At 40.0% G+C, this 23375-nt stretch overlaps 1 protein-coding gene across 1 annotated transcript in view; it reads left to right on the top strand.

The window, feature by feature from the left end:
* The window catches only part of tm9sf3 (transmembrane 9 superfamily member 3), an 89383-nt gene that overhangs the window by 9194 nt on the left and 56814 nt on the right, over window positions 1-23375 (top strand). The window contains exon 2 of the mRNA XM_073025103.1: window positions 6588-6783. Coding sequence (XP_072881204.1) covers window positions 6588-6783 — 196 coding nt within the window. The remainder of the gene's footprint in view (window positions 1-6587; window positions 6784-23375) is intronic.

Genomic DNA, 23375 nt, shown 5'->3' with positions numbered 1-23375 from the left:
ACAGTATATTGAGTTTAACGCCTCTGACTGGAAGATCATTGATTTGAAATGTTCTCCAAGTTGCTATCTGATCAGTATTTTCAGCAGTTTTATTTTCATTTCAGAGTTCTATGACCTGTTTTTTTAAATATAATTTTTGGTTAAGAGCAAGATGCAGTTCAGGGCAAAGTAACCTGTTTGGTTTCTACATGCATATCAGTTTATGCCATTCACACTAATAGGATGAAGCTACAGATGCACTGCAGCATTTACTAAGGCTACTTTGATAATGTTTGTCTAACTTCAATTTGTCAAGAAAGACAATCACCTGGAAATATCACTGCCACCATTCTCAAGCCAAATTATATTCCGACTTAGAAATATAATAGAATCCAGTTAATTGAGGTACATTGGGATCAGCATATTTTGGCCCAGTTAAGCAGCTGCCTAATTAGCTGAAGTTTCATGGAAATAGTTAAAAAAGTAAAACTAAGTGACAGAGTATGTATTGAAATGAAATACAGAACAAATTAGAACACTATCAATACTACTACAGTGCTATAAAACTGTCTATTAGTTCCTAATAGTTATCAATGGAGCTGCCACGTTCGTTGACTGTAAATGAACAAAATCAGCACAGACACCTGGTATAAATAATGGACTGCCTTCATACAATGCTATTGACAATTGCATCCTCCAAATCTTCATTTTCATTGTAACATTTAAGATGATTATCAATAACTTCAAATTCTTCACAGTTCCTAACTTGTTGGAACTGTGGAGTAGTGAAATCTTTTTCTTTTCACTTCCACCCATTTCTGGCATCTCCAAGTTAAATTCTTGAAACCATAGTGAACAAAACAGTTCCGAATTTTCTTACTACTTATTTCTTGCCAACCTTCAGTGACAAAATTCACTGCTTTTTCAACACAGGCACAAGCAACTGGCACTATTTAAAAACTGCTCTACGCACGGTGTAGAGTGTAACGATCACACAAATGCACTTGATTGACACTAGTTAGAAACTGTCTGGCAACAGTCTCCAGTCTCAGTTAAGTGACATGGTGTCCAAAATAAATGAAGGCAGTCCTGGCTATTTTTTTAAAATTAGTTTTTGTTCTTTTAAGAGTTGACCCAATTAACCATAATCTGCTGTATTGTAATTTCTTTTGAGCTGTTGGGTCAGCATGATGGGCATTCCACCAACAGTGTTGCTTTGGATCCAAGCACTGCGACAGGCTAGGGAGGCAGTTCATTTCAGTAAAGCTCCAATAATCTGTCCAATTTTTTTAGAAATCCTAATGTTTCCATATATAACTTGCTCTTTTTGCCCCACTCTTCCCTTTAAAATTGCCTGGTGCTCCAGTTCCTGTCCCGCCTTTAAGCACACACAGTTTACTGGAACATTTATTGTGTAATATATTAAAAGTAAATGTGTTGGAGTATTAATAAGAGGAATATTCACTGGTAAATATGCCAGTGTGGTACCACCAAAATTTTTTTGTTGTTGAGGGTGGGTTCGTTGCCTTGTTGCTGCTTGTGCTTGGGTGGGGGGAGCTAGGTGGGCTTTGGGGTTCTGACGTTTTAACTGTCATTCATTCTTTGGGGCACTTCTTTGTTTTTGTGGCTATTTGCAGAGAAAAAGAACTTCAGGATCTGTATTGTATACATTTCACTGATGCTTGTATTCCTTTTTTTTGTGGAAATCCTCTCATTGTATTAATAAATTCAATTAGTATACCCAATTATCTTTTAATGTTTACACTTATGCACGTATGATCCACTGCTAATTTAATAGAGTGGTGAATTTGTGAGCTAACTACAAAGCAGCTGTTTATGAAGTCACAGTTATACACCTAGCACCATCAGAAATGTTGAAAATTGTTGAAAACTTAGAAATATTTATTTATTCTTCATTCTTTTGCTGTTTTATTTTACAGAATACATACTAGTGTAACATTTCCCCTTAATTTTAAAGTTTACAAATACTTAATTAGTTTAGCATAAAATTGTAAGCCAGATGGCTTGGTGCTGTGCTCTGGTGTTCTTGGTGCATTATTTTAAGCAATAAGTTTCTGTCTCACAGGAATTTGGTGCTTTTTGTTTATGAAGTTATAAATAAGCTTTATTTGTCACATGTACTTTGAAACATCAAAACATACATTGAATTGCATCATTTTCATCAACAACCAACGCAGTCTGAAGATGCGCTGGGGGCATCCTACAAGTGTAACCATGCTTCTAGCACCAACAAGCATGCCACAACCTACCACCCTAACCCATACGCCTTTGGAATATAGGAGGATGCTGGGCTACCCAGAGAAAACCATGCAGTTACAGGGAGATCGTCAAACTCCTTATATAAAGTGGTGGGAAATGAACCTCAATCACTGGCACTGTAAAGCAGTATGCTGAAGATTTATGATTAACTGCATTCTATGGTACTAGTACGTATGTTTCCTCCTACCCACCCTTGTCTTCATTGGCTCTTTTTAAAATAAAAATCAACTTATTTTGATGCATTGTAACTGCCATGTGGAATTTCCCAATTATCTGGCATTGTGTCAGTTGCTATTAAGCTGCAAATTAGTCTGTGTGTGTATATATATAGAGAGAGATAAGGAGGGTGGGGAAAAATATGACCAAATAATAACATATGCCCCTTTTGCAGAGAAGAGGAAGGGCTTTGAAGCATTGTACTGGGGTAAGCAAAAATATATAAACAATTCTAAAAAGGGGAAAAGTAGACAATTTTAATAAAATATTGGTTAGAACAGAATAACCAAATTAGTTCCAGTCATCACCCAGTGATAAGATTCAGTAACTCTGCCGTATTTTTATTTATATTTTCAGTAAAATTTGGAGAGAATGAGACTAAAGAATCAATACAAAACTAGGAAAATGCAGTTAATTTGAACTTTGCATGAGTTTTAATGGAGGACTCCGCAAACATCCAAATGTTTCTGCTGGGCTAGTTTCAAAGACTGGAAGATCTTGTAATAATTATTATCATGAGGGTCGAGGTATTAGAGAATATAATTGGGCTAAATCTAGACAAGTTATCAGGTCCCAATGGCCTGCATCCAGGGGTTATAAAGGAAGCATGCAGGAAGGGACCAGTTGATTGGAAAACCACATTTGGCTTGATTATTCAAGAAGGGAGGAAGATAAAAAGCAGGGAACTATAAGATCTGTTCTTGGCAAGACAGTGGCATTTGTAGTGAAGGTAGTATCCAAATAGTTAATCATTTAAAACAATCTGCTGGAGGACCTCAGTGGGTCAAGCCATTTCTGTGTAAGTTGGATGATGGGTGGAGGTGCACATCATCCAATTTGCCTCCTGCATTCTTTTCTCCTAACGTGGCCTCCTCTACAATGGCAAGTGGATCAGGTGATGATTCACAGAGCATGTGCGCTCTGTCTGTAGTGGCCATCCTGAGCTCCCAATTGCATGCCATTTCAATTCCTCTTCCCCATCTCATACCAACCTGTCCATCTTTGGCTTTCTCCACTTCCAGAATGAGACATGACACAAAACGGAGGAACAATTGAGCAGCAATTTAACTGAATGGTAGTAACATTAAATTTTCTACTTCCAGGTAACCCTTACCTCTTTGTTCCCGACCCCCACCAAAACACTTTGTCCTTCTGATGCACCTCTGTTCTTGCTACTTTTGTCTCCTTTTCTATACCCCTCCACCCAAATCATGATGTGCCAATAAATGTAAGCATTTTTGTGTACAAGTCAGAAAACGTTAGAGGGCAGGTATATTCAATATTTAGGAAGGTAAATAACATTGATCTTTATTGCAAAAGAGTTGGACTTTAGAAACAGAAGTATTCAGTTGTACCTTGCACTGGTGTATTGATTTAAGCTAATTCATGGGATAAGTGTTATCCTGTCAAAGTGGCTAAAAAAAGATAAAAGTTCTTAGGAGTTCAGAAAAATATAAGATCTTTGGGGGGAGGTCACTGATGGAGTAGATGTTGAGCAACAAACCTTCTGTTTGATGGTTTCAGTGGTATATGCAGCATTTGTTCCTCCAGCAGATGGTTTGTTACTTCATATTCCAGTATCTGTAGTCCCTTGTGTCTCCAGGGTAGCTATTGAGATATTGTCACTAATTGGTGAATCTTGAACAAGAGAATGGAGTTACAAGATTGGGGGCAGTCACTTAAAACTGAATTGAATAGTTACTTCTTGAGCATCATTGAGGGCATTCAAAGAAGATAAATTTCTGAAAGATCCGATAATTGAGGACTATAGAGAACTGGCTAAGAGATGATGAAACTAGGGTAGATCAACATTGATCATATTGCAGAATGAGAGGCTGAGTGACCTGTGCTGTTACTTATGTGATATTTTCCTTGTGCTTTGTTGCCTCATTATACAACATGGGCAATTGAACTTTAAGTTAAGGAATTCTGATTCCTTATAGATGGAATGTTAATTAAACAGAACAATGTTGCTGTGACTTGAAAAGGGAAATGGAGCACATTAGACTTTAGTTTGGAGACAAAATTTGAGGTGAGTTGTATGATCAAGAAAGGCTGAAGAATGGTTCTCAAATGTAAGCATTTACTAGCATGCATGCAGGCAGTTGATTGATAGGGGATTGCTTTTTAGGCAGATTTTTTTAAAAGCTGGTGCATATATTGAGTGAGAAATCATGAGTCTAGGTTTTAATTCTGATTATCAACATCAGAGACTCATGTGTGAGAGAGAAGATTCCTGATAGTGTTTAGGGAAGAGCAGAACAATTGTTTTAAGTAGTTTTACTGGTGGTTTGAGGGATGTTGTGGAAGAATGCTTGATATATAGTAGCAGGTTTGGGGACTACTGCTTTTTAACTTCTCCAGAAAGTTACTCTTAATGGTTCAGTTGAGGGCAGTCACAACCATCTATGCATCGAAATCTATAGACTGCTGATAATTCTTAAGATTAGAGGAGAAAGAAATTTCACACTAAAAAACAGGTGTACTTTTTGCTAGTTTGCTGCTTTTAGATTTTTGCTGGTTGGTATTACACTTTGTCTAAGCATCCAGAGTTTGATTTGAATTCTGCTTGAAATGTTAGGAATGCAAAGATAAGTCATTAGTTTAAATAGTCCGTACTTAATAGTTTGCTGACCATTGTCCATGTGTAAAGAGCTCAATAGGTGGAATACTGGTACGTGTACAAGTGTATGATAGGAGTCAAAGTCTCAGGATTGGTGTCGAACGTACACTTGTTACGGTAGATTGTACAAAACAAACTGAATTGCTGCACAGCTCAGATTCAGTGGTTTAAACATTACAGAACATGTGTTTCTAAGTACCATTTTAATAATTACATTTAACCACACAATTACTGTAACTGTGGTGGAATAAAGATCTTAATAATGTTTTAGTTTAAGTTTGTGCCTTTTGGAGAGTTTCCTGTTTCTGATTTAAGCCACCAGGAGTATTGATTTTGTAGTTTCCTCTGGTGTTGATTTAGATTATAGAGGACATTGCCTACAGACCAAATGTGTTCTTCAAAGTGATTATCTATCTCCCACTTTTGATAGTTACCAAAATTTGCTCTTTAAGGCATGAGAGCAGAATTAGTCCACTTGGCCCATTGAGTCTTCTCAGCCATTTGGTCATGGCGGATTTATTATCCCACCCTATTCTCCTGCCTTCCCCTTGTAACCTTTTGACACCCTGATTAATCAAGAACCTATCAACCTACACCTTAAATATACCCAATGACTTGGCTTGCACAGTTGTCGGTGGCAATAAATTCTGTAGATATACCACCGTCTGGCCTGAAAAAAAAATTTCCTCCTCTCTGTTCTAAATGGATGTCCCTCTATTCTGATGCTGTGCCCTCTGGTTCGAGAGACCCTGCTGTAGGAAACATTCTCTCCACATCCACTCCATCTAGACCTTTCAATACTCAATTGGTTTCAGTGAGATTCTCCCCCCCCCCCCCCACCCCCCAAAACTCCAGTGAGTACGAGCCCAGGCCCATCAAATGCTCCTCGTATGTTAACTAACCCTTTCATTCCTGGAATGCTTCTCATGAGCCTCCTCTGGACCCTCACTAATGCCATTACATCTTTTCTTAGATAAGGGGCCCAACATAGCTCACGGTACAAAGTACGGTCTGACCAATGCCTTATGAACTCTCAGCATTGCATTCTTGCTGTTTTATACTAATCCTCTTGAAATGAGTACTAACACTGCATTTGCCTTCCTTACCACCAGTTCAACCTGCAAGTTAACCTATAGGGAATCCTGCACAAGGACTCCCAAGTCCATTTGTACCTTTGATTTTTGAACTTTTTCCCCATTTAGAAAATAGTCTACGCCTTTATTCCTTCTACCAAAGTGCATGACCATACACCTCCCTGCACTATATTCCATCTGCCATTTTTTTGCCCATTCTGCCTATCTGAGTCCTCTTGTAGTCACCCTGTTTCCTCAACACTACCTGATTTATTTGGGAAGTCTGTTGACAGAAGATTCATTTAACGTTTTACTGAAATGTTCATTTGGTCATCTTGTGTTAGAGAAGCCATTTATTTTTCGAGGTATAACTGAACCACTAGTAATTTTAATCTTCCAACTTGTTTTTTTATTAGTACGAAGATAAAGAAGAAGTTGTCTTATGGATGAATACTGTTGGGCCCTACCATAATCGGCAAGAGACATACAAATACTTTTCCCTACCCTTCTGTGCAGGGAAGAAAAAGACTATTAACCATTACCATGAAACATTGGGAGAAGCTCTTCAAGGAGTAGAGCTGGAGTTTAGTGGTCTTGACATCAAATTTAAAGGTAGGATATTTTCCATTTACCACTTTCCTTGATGTTATTCAAAGTTCATGATGGGAAATGCCAAAAGTAATTTCGGTTCCAAAATACAGTCGGCCCTCCTTATCCGTGGGGGATTGGTTCCGAGACCCCCCCCTCCCCGCGGATACCAAAAAACACGGATGCTCAAGTCCTTATTTAACCTGAATCAGTGCGGTGGAACCCCGGACTTTATTTAACATGTTCAGTGCGGTGGACATTAGGACCCAACGCAGCTCTGAATCCGCGGTGTTTCTGTTCACGAAAATAATCACGATCACAATTGAAAATAAGGTGGAAGTAATAAAGCAATCGGAAAGAGGTAAAACGCCATCGGTCACTGGAAAAGCATTAGGCTACAGTCGGTCAATGATCAGAACAATTTTAATGGAGCATGTGAAAGGTACAATTATTACTAAGCAACGCAGTGGTTTAATTATTGAAATACGTATGTTTCTTAAGTGTTGTATATGCATAGAAAGGTAAAATATGTACTATATACTAAGAAAAACGTTTGACAAACTGACACTAAATAATACCGGATGTAACTGTTCCAACCTCAAATCCGACTTAAAGACAGACTCAGGAATGGAACTCATTCATAACCCGGGGACTGCCTGTACTTTTAAGTCATTTCTAGATTACTTATAATACCTAATATGATGTAAATGCTATGTAAATAGTTGTTATACTGTATTGTTTAAGGAATAATGACAAGAAAAAATAGTCTGTACATGCTCAAACAATGAGTGCTGGAGAGAGAACTTCTGGGTTTTCCCGAATGGTATGCGGTTGGTTGAATCCGCACATGCGGAATCCGCGGATAAGGAGGGCCGACTGTACTATTCTTGATCCAGAGGATGCAGGCAAGACTGAAAATAGCTAAAAAGTCCTTGCTAAGAATGCAGAGGACTGTGTGCTGTTCTACAGAAGGTATAGTCTAGTTGATGAGCAAAAGGGAAAAGAATGCCAACGGAATGAGGGTGAGGACCTCTGGGAACTTCTCCCACTAAAGAGATGGGGAAAGGTGGAAATCAGAGTTGGAATTGAGGGGGTGTGTAGAGCAGAATAGCAATAAAAAATAAATTCCTGATCTAGAAGGCTGAGGATAGATAGGACTATGAGAAGCAAATCCTTTCTTATAAAGGAGTATCTGTAGTTCTAATTCACAAGAAGTAATGAACACGTCACAGAACTTTTTATTGTCAACTTGGATAAATTACACTTGGTTTCTTCAGCTAAATCATTGACATAGATTGTGAACAGCCAAGGCGCTTTCCCACCAGACAGCCTTCTAATCTGAAAATTATTTTCTGTTTTGTGTCTTTTAATGTACATAAGAAAATAAGAAATAGGGAGCAGAACTCAATGATTTAATGACATTTTCAACCAATTCTCACCCTGTCCTCATCTTCACACGATCAATCTCTGACTCTTACCTTCATTCTCAGTGCCTGGTCTCTATCTCAAGGACAGGCTAACCACTTACCATCCATTTATTACTGACTCCCACAGCTATCTTAACTTCTATCCACCCTGCTCCCTGTAAGAATTCCATTACATTCTCCCAGTTCCTCCATTGAATTTGCTGCGATGATGAGCCTACCTATACAGGTGCCTGTGAATTGTCTTCTTCCCTTCTGTCGTTGTTAATGAAGACCCTGGCTGTATCTCATTCCCTTCTCACAGCTTAGCTCTACCCTCTCTCTTTAGGAACTAAACAAGTATGCAATTCCTCTGCTTTACCTTCCATCTAATCCCTCCTCCCCCACGTTCACGGATTATTATCTTGAATTTCTGCCACTTTCTAAGCGATTCCACCATTAGACACATCTTTTCTTCTCCTCCCAATTCGACATTTCACAAGAACCAGTTCCTTCACAACTCCCTGATCCACCCTTCTGCTCCTGCTTCCCTCCTTATGGCATGCTCTCTTGCCTCTGCAAGCAATGCAACACTTGGCCTTTCACCTCCTCCCACTCCCCCCCCCCCCCTCTTCCTGCCATTTGAATTTCCCATTTCATAAAAGTGGGAGTAGGCCATCTGCCCTGTCAAGCCTGCTTCGCCATTCAATAAGATCATGGCTGATCTAGCCATGGACTTATCTCCACCTACCTGCCTTTCTCCCATAACCCTTAATTCCCCTACTGCAAAAATCTATCTGATCTTGTCTTATATATATTTACTCAGGTAGCCTCCACTGCTTCATTGGGCAGAGAATTCCACAGATTCACCACTCTCTAGGAAAAGCAGTTCCTCCTCGTCTCCGTCGTAAACCTAATCCCCCAAATCTGGAGGCTATGTCTCCGAGTACTAGTCTCACCTACCAGTGGAAACGACTTCCCTGCCTCTATCTTATCTATCCCCTTCATAATTTTATATGTTTCTATAAGATCTCCTCTCATTCTCCTGAATTCCAGTGAGTACAGTTCCAGGTGACTCAATGTCTCCTTATAGTCTACACCCCCTCATCTCTGGAATCAACCTGGTGAACCTCCTGTGCACCACCTCGAAAGCCAGTATGTCCTTTCTCAAGTAAGGAGACCAGAACTGCACACAGTACTCCAGGTGTGGCCTCACCAGTACCCTGTACAGTTGCAGCATAGCCTCCCTGCTCTTAAATTCAATCCCGCTATCAATGAAGGCCAACGTCCCATTTGTCTTCTTGATAGCCTGCTGCACCTGCAAACCAATCTTTTGTGATTCATGCACAGCACTCCCAAGTCCCTCTGCACAGCATCATGCTGCAATTTTTTGATCATTTAAATAATGATCTGCTCTTCCATTTTACTTCCAAAGTAAATGACCTCACGTTTACTAGCATTGTATTCCATCTGCCAGACTCTTGCCCAATCGCTCAACCTATTTATATCTCTCTGAAGACTCTGAGTATCTAATGCACAATTTGCTTTTCAACTCAATTTAGTATCATCAGCAAACTTAGATACACTACGCTCAGTCCCCTCCTCCAGATCTTTAATATATATTGTGAACAGTTGCGGGTCCAGCACCTACCCTTGCAGCACACCACTCACCACTGATTACTAACGAGAGTATACCCATGTATTCCAACTTTCTGCTTTCTATTAGTTAACCAATCCTCTATCCTTGCTAATACATCACCCCTAACTCTGCATCCTTATCTTATGGATAAGCCTTTTATGCGGCACCTTATTGAACGCCATCTGGAAATCGAAGTAAGTAACGTCCATCTGTTCCCCTCTATCTACTGTGCATGTTATATCCTCAAAGAACCCAAGTAAGTTTGTCAAACAGGACCTGCCTTTACTGAATCCATGCTGCGTCTGCCTGATGGATCCATTTCTTTCCAAATTCCTTGTTATTTTTTCCTTGGTGATAGTTTCAAGCATTTTCCCAACTACAAATGTTAAACAACTAGCCTATAGTTACCTACCTTTTGCCTACAGCCTTTTTTGAACAGTGATCTGACCTTTGCCGTGTTCCATTCTGCCGGGACCTGCCCAGAGAATTTTGGTAAATTATCACCAAAGTCCATTGTGATGTGCTCTAATGTTATTTAAATTCTTGTGTGGCACCTTATTAAAGGCCTTCAGTAATGAAAGTTCACCAGTGTGTACTTCAACTAGTTTGTCTATATTTGCTCTGCTAGGTGCCACCTCAAAAAAACTAACCCCTTTGTTAAACATTGTTTCCCTTTGGCCATGTTGATACTGTGCAATATTTTTCCCTAAGTGTTTTGTTACCACTCCCTTAATTGATTTCAGTATTTTCCCACTGCTGATTCTTTTATTCCATTATTCTGTTGTTAACTATTCTTTTGTTCTATTTCCTATCTCGTGATTTCTTGAATAATGTGGTTACATTTGCTATTTTCCATTCTGTGGGAGCTGCTTCAGAATCTATGGAACTTTGGAAGATCTCAACCAGTTAACTAGCTCATTCTACAGTCACAACCTTCAGAGCTCTAGTGTGCAGATTATCAGCTCCTGAGAGCTGACTTTCAGTTCCATTTATTTTTCAGGAACTCTTTAATTTTAAGGAGTTCACATTCACTCTGGTCCCACAGTTTAACATTGATTCTTGAGGAGGAGGAATATCTATTTAATTTCTGACACTTATTCAAAGTATTTTTCATGGCAATTTGTAGGGGAGCCTTGTTAGGTTTTACCATTTGTTTTCTTTTTGCATATCTGTATATTGACTGAGAAAAGATTGGCTAGCTATTGTTTGGTTTGCTTTGGAATAGAGGAGGCTTAAAGAGAACTTTATTGAACTTGTGGGAATTAGTTATGAAGTAGACCTATTCCCTTCAAAGATCAAGGCCTGTGGCTACGGATTTAAATAATTAATTGGAGGATTTGTAGATAGGATTTTCTTTCATTCCGAGGTCTAATATTTACTGCTGGACAGGATTTCAGGGCTGAAACCTAGAGTTTAATACTTAAATGCATTTGTTATAACTGGTAAGGTAGCAAATGACAATAGCTGGATGATAGCTTCATTGAACATTTCAGATTTGAAGTTAGAAATCTGCTAATTTAAGTAACATGTCCGTATTGTGCAGAACATATGGTTAATAATTTACTAATTAGTGTTGAATAGAAGGTTATTTTGAAGAATGCTTACATTTTGCAATAGTATCATTCTCTACCCATTCCTAGTTATCTTTATGGGCAGCGCTATCTTGAATTGGTTTAGTCTGAAAGGTAATGATGTTTCCAAAATGTTTTCTTTTAGGGATAAGTTTGACTAAGGCAGAAATGAGATGTAGCACAAAAGCAGGCATTTTAGTTCACTTATCCATTGATACTAATCCATTTGCTAGCACAATCATATACATTGGTGCTCCATGCTACGAAATTATTGAGAATACCCTTCTCCACCACCCACTTAGGCAGTGATTTCCAGATTCCATCACCTCAGTGAAAAAAATTCTTCCATAGAACCCCCCTATACCTCTTATAACTTCTCTTTGTCTCCATGTTCCTGTCAACAACATAACTGTTTTTGTGTCATCTGCAAGCTTCCAATCAAACGCCTTACTGATGTTCATATGGACTACATTAATTACACTGCTTTCTTCAATATATTAAATTTTCATTATCAGTCTCCTAATGAAGCCATACCTTTGATAAATACCTGACTTTGCAAGTGCAGATTAATCCTGTTCCCCAGATTCTCCCCCCCCCAGTAAATTTCCCACCACTGATATTTGACTTACCAACTTGTATTACCTGGCTTATTCCTGCTGAATAAGATCAGAATCAGGTTTATTAATACTGATACTTCATGAAATGTGTTGCTTTGTGATAGCAGTACAGTACAAGACATAAAAATTACCATAAACTGCAGAATCAAATGAATAGTGCAAAAGATGAATTGATGAGATACTGTTCATGGACTGTTCAGCAATCTGATGGTGGAAGGGAAGAAGCTGTTCCTAAATTCTGAGTGTGGGTCTTCAGGCTCCTGTACTTCTTCCCTATGAACATAAAGAGGGCATGTTCCAGATGTTGTCTGTCTTTAATGATAGATAATGCCTTCTTGTACTATGTCTTGAAGATGTCCTTGATAGTGGGGAATGTTGTGCCTATAATAATCTGGCTGAGTCTGCAACCTTATGCAGCTTTTTGCGATCTTCTGCAATGGAGGCTCCATACCAGGCAGTGATGAAACCGTCAGAATGCTCTTCACTATACATGTAAAAATTTACAGGTGACATATCAAATCTCCTCAAACTCTGAATGAAGTGGAGCCACTGGTTGGCCGCCTTTGTGATTTAATCAGTGTGTTGGGCCCAGGATAGATCCTCAGAAGTGTTGATGCCCAGGAGTTTAAAGCTGTTCACCCTTTCCACCATGGAGTCCTCAAGAGTACTAGTGTGTGTTCTCCCGACTTACTCTTCCTGAAGCCCACAATCAATTTCTGTTGCTCTCTATTCATCTGTGACCAGGAGTCTTCTTTGCTTCCCAAAGTAAATAGGGATACATCTCATCAAGCCCAAGGGGTTTCTTTTTATAATGTTAATGTTCTAGAATTCTGCAGTTCTCTTTTAAATCCTCCAACTATAATGTCCTCAGTGAAGTATAGTTGTAAAATATTCTTTTAAAACCTGACTTGCATCCTCTGGCTCCATGGGCAGCTTGCCATTTTGTTTCAAATGGGCTTTACTCTTTCCCAGGTTATCCTCTTGTTCTTGCTATGTTGTGCGATTTGATACATATAGTTGGAGATCTGTTGTGAAGAAAGTATGAAGAGACTTTAGCTTTGAGGTTTGCATAAAGTTTGAAAGGATAAATCTGGAAACTTAATTTTGTTATGAGTTATTGAGGCAAGGAGCAACAACTTCAAGCAGCAGGTTTACCCATGGCTCAATTTATTGCACTATAAATTGTTTAGAATTCATATTTTATGTGAATGCTGCGTGTCATGTTATTTTTTTAACAAAATCTTGCTACCTCATTGCAGTCAACAATGCTGTCACTGCCTGCTCCCATTTGGATGAGCAGGGTAGCACTGAGGATCCTATTTTTTGATTTCTCAAGTGTCTTCAATACCATATAGCCCTTATTGCTGGGGGAAAAGCTTTGTTCAATACAGTTTGGCACTTCCATTGTATCCTGGATAATGGACTACCTGACAGGCAGACCACAATTTGTGCAGCTTCGAAGCTGTGTGTCAGACATAGCTATAAGCAACACTCTGGCCCCACAAGGGTCTATATCGGCTCCCTTCCGGTTTCCCCTTTATACCTCAGACTTTAGATACAACACTGAGACATGTCATCTGCAGAAATTCTCTGATGACTCAGCAATAGTTGGGTGTATGACAGGAGGATGAATATAAGGCCCTGGTGGAGAACTTTGTCAAATGGTGCAAGCTGAATCATCTGCAGCTCAACATCAGTAAGACAAAGGAGTTGATGATCGACTTTAGGAAGAGTAAGCCTGTACTGCTTCCTGTTACTATTGATGGTGAAGACGTAGATGTGGTGAGGGCTTACAAGTACCTGGGATTGCACCTGGTTGACAGACTTGAGTTGGGCATCAACACAGAGGCTGTGTACAAGAAGGACCAGAGTTGCCTCTACTTCCTGAGGAGACTGGGGTCATTTGGAGTCGGCAGGTCACATGTTTTACCATTCTGTTGTTGCCAGTACAATGCAGTGGTTTGCTGGGACAATGGCATCAACACGGATGATGCCAACAAGCTCAATAAACTGATTAGAAAGGCTGACTTTGTTACAAGAGTCAAACTGGATACACTGGAGGCTGTGGTAGAACAAAGGACTCTGAAAATTTTGACAATTCTGGATAATGTTTCTCATCCACTGCACTGCTCCGAAGAGCGCTAAATGAAGTCATTCTTACTCTGGGCCATTAGGCTCTATAATGAGTCAACCTATAGCAGAGGAAGTGATGACACCCTCCTGTTAGTGTTTGAGATAACCTACTTGTTATTCTTTCTTACTTGTCTTATAATATTTGTATATCTGTGCACTTGTAATGCTCTGTGACACTGTAATTTCCTTTGGGATCAATAAAGTATCTCTTGGTTCTTGGGTCAGTGTAGAATGGGTTTTATGCTCGAGGTTCTTACCACAAAACCATCAGATATAGGAGGAAATTAGGCCATTTGGCCTACCAACTCAGGCTCATTTAATTATGGTGCTGCTTTTTTTTAACCTCATTCTCCCACCTTTCCCCTGTACCTTTTAACTCTGGAGAACAGAGTGCCCTGGGCATCCAATACTCTAGATAGAATGGCCTGGGAACTTACAGTTGTAAATGTTGCTCTCATTCAAAAGTGAAGAATAAATATGACAATTACAGGTCAGTCAGCTTATTGTTAGAGAGTGGATCTTTTGGTATAGTATTCTAGGACAAGATTAACATGGTTTGGGCAAATGTGAGCCATTAGAGGCTGTGCAATTTAATGGAAAATTGAGATTGAATGATGGTGTTGCAGTGACCATGAGGATGTTTGAAGGCAGTGCAGTTAATTTGTTAACACAGTCTTTCCCAAAAAAATACTTGTTAACAAAGTTAAAGTCCTTGGGAGGTTAGCATGTATAACAAATGGCAACTGGGTAGGAAGTGAGTTGAAGTGATTGCCTCATTTTTTTGTATTGAAAGGAGTTATAGAAGAATTCTCAAGTACCCATTGAACTTGCTCGTTTTGATATATGTTAACAACTTGGCAAGTGGTCACAACTTAAAAATAAATTAAATGAGGTCAATGAAGAGATAATGAACTTCAGGATGATTGAAACAGTGTGATGGAACTGTTGCACAAAAGATGAATGAAATTAAAAGCAGAAAAGTAAAGTGATTTATCAAGCAAGGCCAGCTGTTGAGATTTCAAGACAAACATACTGCTGTGAGGAATAAAGGCAATAATGGTGAAGTTTGAGATCTGAGGATGCTGAGAGATGTTGAAAATTTGGTCAAACACAATATTCAAAATATTCAAGTTTATTTATCACGTGTACATCAAAATGTAGAGTGAACTGTGTCGTTTGCATTAACAAGCAACACACCCTGGAGTGTTTTACTGGAACAAATTATTGAAACACAACTTCCGCATAACCCAATATTATTTTTATTAGGTGATATCGAAGGGATAAAACCGAAACCCAAATTGAATAAATATCAGAAAGAATTCATAAAAATTGCACTGGCAATAGCCTAAAAGGCTATTGCAGTTACTTGGAAATCGGATTCATACTTAAGTATAGATCGTTGGAAGAATGAAATTTCCAGCTGTATTCCACTTGAAAAAATAACATAATTTAAGAGATAAATATGAAATTTTTGAAAATTTGGCACCCTTATTTACAAAAGACAGGATTAAATATATAGGTGCTCCGAAGATAAAATAATTGGTTATTTGGGGAAAGAAATAAATATATATACTAAAGTTATTATGAACTCCGTGGAGCATGTGGGGATCTTCCGATATCCAGGCATTCTTTCTTTCTTTTTTCTTCTTTTTCTTTTTCTTTCCTTCTATAGGGATGTTAGGGGGGAGGGGGGAAGGGTAGATAATTTTTTTTTCTTTCTGTAATCATTTGAAAACTCAATTAAATTTTTTTTTTAAAAAAACAACACACCCTGGAGTGTGCTGGGGAAGACCCACAAATGTCGCCACATATTTCGGCACTGCAGACAGTCCCTGGGTTACGTACAAGTTCCGTTACTGAGTCCGTCTTTAAGTCGAATTTGTACGTAAGTCGGAACAAGTACATCTGGTATTATTTAGCGTCAGTTAGTCAAACGTTTGTCTTAGTATACAGTATATATTTTACCTTTCTATGCATATAAAACATTAAGAAACGTATGTATTCCAATAATTAAACCACTGCGTTGCTTAGTAATAATTGTAGCTTTCATCGGGGCAGGGCTTTTCACATGCTCCATTATTCTCACTTTATCTGTATCCTTTAAAATTGTTCCGATCGTTGACCAACTGTAACCTAACGATTTTCCAATGACCGATGGCGTTTCACCTCTTTCCAAACGTTCACTTAATTTCAATTTTTATTTTCAATCGTGATCGCTTCCTGTCAATGGAACAGAAACACTATGGGCAACGGGTCCTGAGCTTTGCCGGCTCCTGAGGTCCGCTGGGTCCTAAGGACCACCGCATTGAGACAGGCTAAATGGGACAAGTGGGGGCTATACTGGGTTTGGGTATTTGATCCTCCACAATATTCCACGTGGGTGGCAGTGTTTTTTTTAACGAGGTTGAGTTGCAAGCTCGACATCAACCCAGCCCGGATGGTACAGGATCTGTCACTGGATCGAACTCGGGAACCTTCATTCTCCAGCCCGGCGCTGATCTCACTGCGCCACCAGCTGACCGGGCGGGGGGCAGGGTCAGAGTGAATCTTACTAAGAAAATTTTAAGCCAACTACAAAGTTAAACACTCAACACAGTGTCAATGGCAATGACTGAAAATGGCGGATGGCGTTCTCCTTCCTCGGTTTCTAAGTACGAGTTGTCCATAAGTCGGACGTTCGTAACTCGGGAACTACCTGTAATGTAGCATGTCTGCAATACTCAATAGAACACAACAAAACTGAAAACAACTAGCAACAAAGTAGCAACAGCAAAACAAATTCCATTAACCTCAGGATAGTCCCGTCTTCGTCCTCCAGCCTCCAGTCGACTTGGCAGATGGTTACAAGCTCGCAAACGTTGGGCTTAGGCTTAGACTTAAACAGTGAGCTCAGAGATTTGCAGATTCAAAGCTCTGGCCATTGAGCCAGACTTCTGATCTGACCTTTGTTGGGCCTCAGTCCTTGGTATCAACCCTAGGACCCGCTGATCACCAAACATGGGGTGTTGAACTTCAGATTTGCCAATTACTCAGCACTAGGACTCAAACTTTGGGCTAGATGATTTGTGATCACTGGGGGTTATCGGACTTTGTTCCTCCTGCCCACAGGAAACTCCACCTCTGGGACCTGCTGACATCTGGCTGACCCTGGCAAACCCATCAGCTCTCATCCATTCTGGTTTGCCATCCTGACATCCAGCCAGACATTCTGACCCCTGGTGTGCAGATGTCACATGTTCATGTCACTATCCTTCAAACATGAAGTGAAAACTTAGACTCTGATATGACCTATAACTGCCCAACATCCCAGTCCCTAAACCCTAATCTGACAACCTCCCCAACTCCCCTCTCTGTCCCCAAAACCCTATGAACCTAAAAAGAACAAATAAAAACATCTGGGGAAAAAACAACTAAACCTGAGCTTCAAAACAGAAGCATGTCTAAGATTTAGGAAGCTGAAATCCGACAGGATCTTTGAGGAATATGAAGGAAAGGAAGATAACTTAAATGGTCTGTCAGAAGGCCTAATGAGTAGAATTGCAGACATTAAAAATAAGAGAGTAATTAGGAACAGGGAGGACCACTAAAGCACAAAGGAAGGAATTTATGCTTGGAGCCAGAGGAAGTGGGCAAGATACTAAATGAATATTTCACATTGCTACTCTCCAGAAATAAGGATGTGGAGGATAGTGAGATCAGGAAGGGGTGTGCTGATGCTCGCCACTATGTTGATATCAATAATGAAGAGATGCTGGGGCTCTTGAAGAACATTAAATCCACAGTATCTGATAGAATCTGTTCCAGGTTATTGAGAGAGGAAAGAGAAAATATTGCTTGGGATCAGAGAACCTTCTTCAGCCATATCTGTTCACAAAGGTCAATTGGGACAAACCAGGAAATTATAGGACTGTGAGCTGTGGTAGGAAAATTATTGGAGAAGATTCTTGGGAATAGGGTTTACTTGCATCTGGCAAAGCATAGACATTAGTCAAGTCAGTCAGTTTTATTGTCATTTCGACCATAACTGCTATGTACAGTACATAGTAAAAATGAGATGTTTTTCATGACCATGGTGTTACATGACACAGTACAAAATTAGACTGAACTAGGTAAAAAAACAACACAGGAAAAAAAAACAACTACACTAGACTACAGACCTACCCAGGACTAGGCGTTACAATAAATAATAAACAGGACAATAGGGCAGTAAGGTGTCAGTCCAGGCTCTGGGTATTGAGGGGTCTGATAGCTTGGGGGAAGAAACTGTTACGTAGTCTGGTTGTGAGAGCCCGAATGTTTCGGTGCCTTTTTCTAGACGGCAGGAGGGAGAAGAGTTTGTATGAGGGGTGCGTGGGGTCCTCACCATCATGCTTTATGTGGAACAAGTGATGCCTTACAAATTTATGTAAGACTTTTTTGAGAAGGTGATGAAGATGATTGAGGTGGAGCATTCAGTGAGGTCATTTGTGATTCGGGAAAGTTCATGGTTACTTGGTATATTGGATGCAAAATTGGCTTGACCATCAAAGATGGTGAAGATGTGTCATTCTAACCAGAGTTCTATGATAGTGGTATCTGATGAGGATTAGTGCTGGGATCTCTCTTGTTTGTGCTCAATATTTAGGCTAAAATGCAGGTATGCTGATTATAATGTTTGCAGATGATGCAAAAACTGGACGAGTTATGGATAGTGTGGAGGGTTGTCAAAGGATTTGGCAGAATGCAGACTAGTTGGAAATGAGGGGACAAAACTCAGTACTGCTTATGTCAATGAGATCCCATTTCATTCTTCTAAGCCCCATTGAGTATAGATCAATCTTTAACAATCTTTTTGACAGAATTTAAGCTTGTCATAATTTTATTATTTTTTAAATAGTTATGGAAAGGAATAGGACTGACCATCAAATCAAAGCCTTAAGTTGGGGTAAAGCTAATATTGATAACATTGGGCAGGAATACTGTATGCAGTGGTTGATTAGGAGAGGGTATTAGCAGGTAAAAGGACATATGCTAAGTTGGAAACATTTAAAAGTGAAATAAGATCTCTAGGCCAGCATGTTTTCATTAGAGTGCAAGATAAGACAGTTAGGATTATTGAAGCCAGGATCTAGTCAGGAAAAAGGTGGCATATGTCAGGTATAAGCAGCTGGGACAACGTGAAACCCTTGAAAGTCATAAGGAGTGTAGGAGTATACTTAAGGAAATTAGGAGAGCAAAAAAGGGACATGAGATACCCTTGGCAGATAAGTTAAAGGAAAATCCCGAGATTCTGTAAGTATATTAAGCATAACTAAGGAGAGAATGGGTCCTCATAGGATTAGTGTTGCCACCTATATGTGGGTCCACAGGAGATGTGCAAGGTCTTAAATAAATACTTGTCATCTCTGTTTGCCTTTGAGAAGGCCACATGATCTAGATATTTGGGAAAGAGAACAGCGAGTCTTGATACTTATCAACATTAAGAAGATGATGGTACTAGTAGTGTTGAGGTACAAAAAAGTAGCTAAATCCCTGAGGCCTGACCAAGTGTATCCTGGAAACAACCCTGAGATTCATTTTCTTGTGAGCATTCACAGTAAATTCAAGAAACACAATAGAATCAATGAAAGACTGCATCCAACAGGACAGACAAACTGTGCAAAGACAGAAAAAACCTCAATAACGATAGTAATAAATAATCTGTAAATATCGAGAACATAAGATGAAAAGTCATTGTGGGGATGCTTTGGTGATGGGGTTTGTGAAGTTGTCACTTCTGGTTCAAGAGCCTAATGGTTGAGGGTTAATAACTGTTCCTGAAGTTGGTGGTGTGGGTCCTGAGGGTCTAATACCTTCTTGTGAAGAGAGCATGACATTGATGCAAGGATGCTTGACGATGGATGCTGATTTCTTGTGACAGCACTCCATGTAGATTGTCAAAAGATGAGGAGAGGTTTACCCATGATGGATTGGGCCGTATCCACCACTTTCTGTATGATTTTCCATTCAGGGGTGCTGGTGCTTCCATACCAGGCCATGATACGACCATGCTTTCTTTCTTTTTACAATATTTTTATTCAGAAGAAAAAAAACAAGATTTACAGAGTGCAACACATAGATACATCTCAACATAACTTGTGTACATTCATATATTGTATTAAAATTGATCAAAATGTTATAGCATAACACATAAAGGTATACCACTCTATAATCAAAAATTTAAAGATAAGTTATACATCATAAAATAATTTTTTTTATATTTAAAAAAAGTCAACCCCCTACCAACTACCAAAGAAAAAAGCTGATGGATGATAATGGATAATTAGAAAAAAAACATATTCGCTTAAGAAGAGAAGATAAAAATATACATAAGTCTGTGCACTGTTAAACTTTATAAATTGGAAAAGTAATTTAGGAAAGGTCCCCAGATACCATAAAAAGATTGTTTCGAATTTAAGACTGAGCAGCGAATCTTCTCTGAATTTAAATAAGACATAATATCATGTAGCCATTGAAGATGTGTAGGAGGGGTAGACTCCTTCCATTTAAGCAAGATTGCTTTTCTTGCTAAAAGAGAGGTAAAAACTAAAACCTGTAGGTTAGGAGTATTTAAAGTTATATCTTCATTTGCAATAATACCAAACAAGGCAGTAAGGGGATTTGGGTCAAATTGGACCCTAAAAAGTTGTGAGAAGGTATGAAATACTTCCCGCCAAAAGTTTTCAATTTTAGGGCAAAACCAAAACATATGAATTAAAGAGGCATCAGCAGAGTTGCATTTATTACAAAGTGGAGAAACATTCGGATAAAAACTGGACAGCTTCTGTTTAGAAATGTAAGCTCTATGAACCACTTTAAATTGTAGGAGAGAATGACGAGCACGGGAAGATGATTTATTAACCCGTTTAAGAATTTTATTCCATCTATCATTAGAAATCTGACAATTTAGGTCATCCTCCCAGGCTTTTTTTATTTTATCTAAAAAGTCTTGTCTAGAATCAATCAACAAGTTATAGATACCAGTAATAGAACCATTAACAAAAGTTAATTCTCCGTAACTTCCATCACCTCCAACGGGATCCCACTACCAAGCACATCTTTCCCTCCCCCCTTTGTACTTTCTGCAGGGATCGCTCCCTACGCGACTCCCTTGTCCACTCGTTCCCCCCATCCCTTCCCACCGATCTCCTTCCTGGCACTTACCCTTGTAAATGGAACAAGTGCTACACCTGCCCTTACACTTCCTCCCTCACCACCATTCAGGGCCCCAGACAGTCCTTCCAGGTGAGACGACACTTCACCTGTGAGTCGGCTGGTGTGGTATACTATGTCTGGTGCTCCCGGTGTGGCCTTTTATATATTGGTGAGACCTGACGCAGACTGGGAGACCGTTTCACTGAACACCTAAGCTCGGTCCTCCAGAGAAAGCAGGATCTCCCAGTGGCCACACATTTTAATTCCACGTCCCATTCCCATTCTGATAAGTCTGTCCATGGCCTCCTCTACTGTCAAGATGAAGCCACACTCAGGTTGGAGGAACAACACCTTATATACCGGCTGGGTAGCCACCAACCTGATGGCATGAACATTGACTTCTCTAACTTCCGTTAATGCCCCTCCTCCCCTTCTTACCCCATCCCTGACATATTTAGTTGTTTGTTTTTTCTCTCTCTCTCTGCCCATCACCCTGCCTGTTCTTCATCTCCCTCTGGTGCTCCCCCCTCCCCCTTTCTTTCTCCCGAGATCTCCTGTCCCATGATCCTTTCCCTTCTCTAGCTCTGTATCACTTTCGCCAATCACCTTTCCAGCTCTTAGCTTCATCCCACCCCCTCCGGTCTTCTCCTATCATTTCGCATTTCCCCCTTCCCCCCACTACTTTCAAATCTCTTAGTTTCTTTCCCTTCAGTTAATGCTGACAAAGGGTCTTGGTCCGAAACGTCGACAGTGCTTCTCCTTATAGATGCTGCCTGGCCTGCTGTGTTCCACCAGCATTTTGTGTGTTGTTTGAATTTCCAGCATCCGCAGATTTCCTCGTGTTAACCTCATAGTCATGAGTAGAGGAGCAGGCTAAGCACACAGCATTGTTTTATGGAAGAAATGTTGCCAGTCCAAACTGACTGGGGTTTGTTAGTGAGATGATTGAGGATCCAGTTCCACAAGGAGGTATTGAGGCCTAGGTCTTGAAACTTATTGATTAGTTTTGAGTAGATGATAGTATTGAAGTCTGAGCTGTAGTCAGTGAAGATAATCCTGATGAATGCATCTTCACTGTCCAAATGTCCAGGGTTGAGTGAAGAGCCAATGAAATGGCATCTGCTGTTCACCTGTTGCACTGGTGGACAAATTGGAGCGGATCCAAATTGCTTAATAGGCAGGAGTTGATATTACAACTTCCTGTAGCTTCTGTCGGTCTTGTGCAGTAGCCTCCCGCCAGCCCCCCACCCCCCTCCAAACCAGAGGATGATTCAGCATGTCCGAATGCTCTCCTGGGCATCTCAGACTGTCAAAGCAACAGGTTAGAGATAGCGGTGAATTCTAGACAGCTGAGCAGCACAGGTTTTAGTACTCGAACAGGTACACCGTCTGGGCTGGATGCTTCCCACGTGTTCACTCTCCTCAGGATGCTCTCACGTCAGCCTCAGAGACTGAAATCACAGGGTAATTGGGAGCTGTGGGTGTTCCACCATGTTTTGACGGTCAAAGTGAGCATAAAACATTGAGTTCATCTGGGGTGGTTTCACTTTGTAGGAGGTGATACATTCAAGCCCTCCCACAGCTGTCAAGCAACCTTCAGTGATTCATGTTTGGTCTGGAATTGCACTTTGCATGTGAGAAGGCTCTCTAGAAATTGTACCTGGACCTCTTATATTTTACTTGATTGTCACTCTTGAATGCCACTGATCTGGCCTTCAGCAGATTGTGGATCTCATGGTTCATCAAAGGCAGTGATTTCTAATGGGGGCAGTACCATCCCCCCAAGTGGGAGGTTATGAGTGGTTAAAAAGGTGTCAGGGGAAATAGAAGTCATCGGGGGCATTCTTCATTCTTTGGAGGGCGGTAAGCGGCACCTGAACTTGAGTCAGGAGATCTGACTGACTGTGTCAACTCTGCTGTCATGAAAATCTAATGGGCATTCCCAGTTTGTATTATTCTTTTACTTTAATTTAGCCCTGTTAATGATTTATAGATAAATACGGCGCGATCTCGGAGTCTGCAGGTGGTGAAGCCTTGCATTCTAAACCCGATAAGAAACAGAAACTACTGAAAGTTCTGG

This window comes from Hemitrygon akajei, chromosome 21 (genome assembly GCF_048418815.1).
Source record: "Hemitrygon akajei chromosome 21, sHemAka1.3, whole genome shotgun sequence".
In the NCBI taxonomy this organism is placed as follows: Eukaryota; Metazoa; Chordata; class Chondrichthyes; order Myliobatiformes; family Dasyatidae; genus Hemitrygon; species Hemitrygon akajei.
This window is presented reverse-complemented; position numbering and strand designations above follow the sequence as displayed.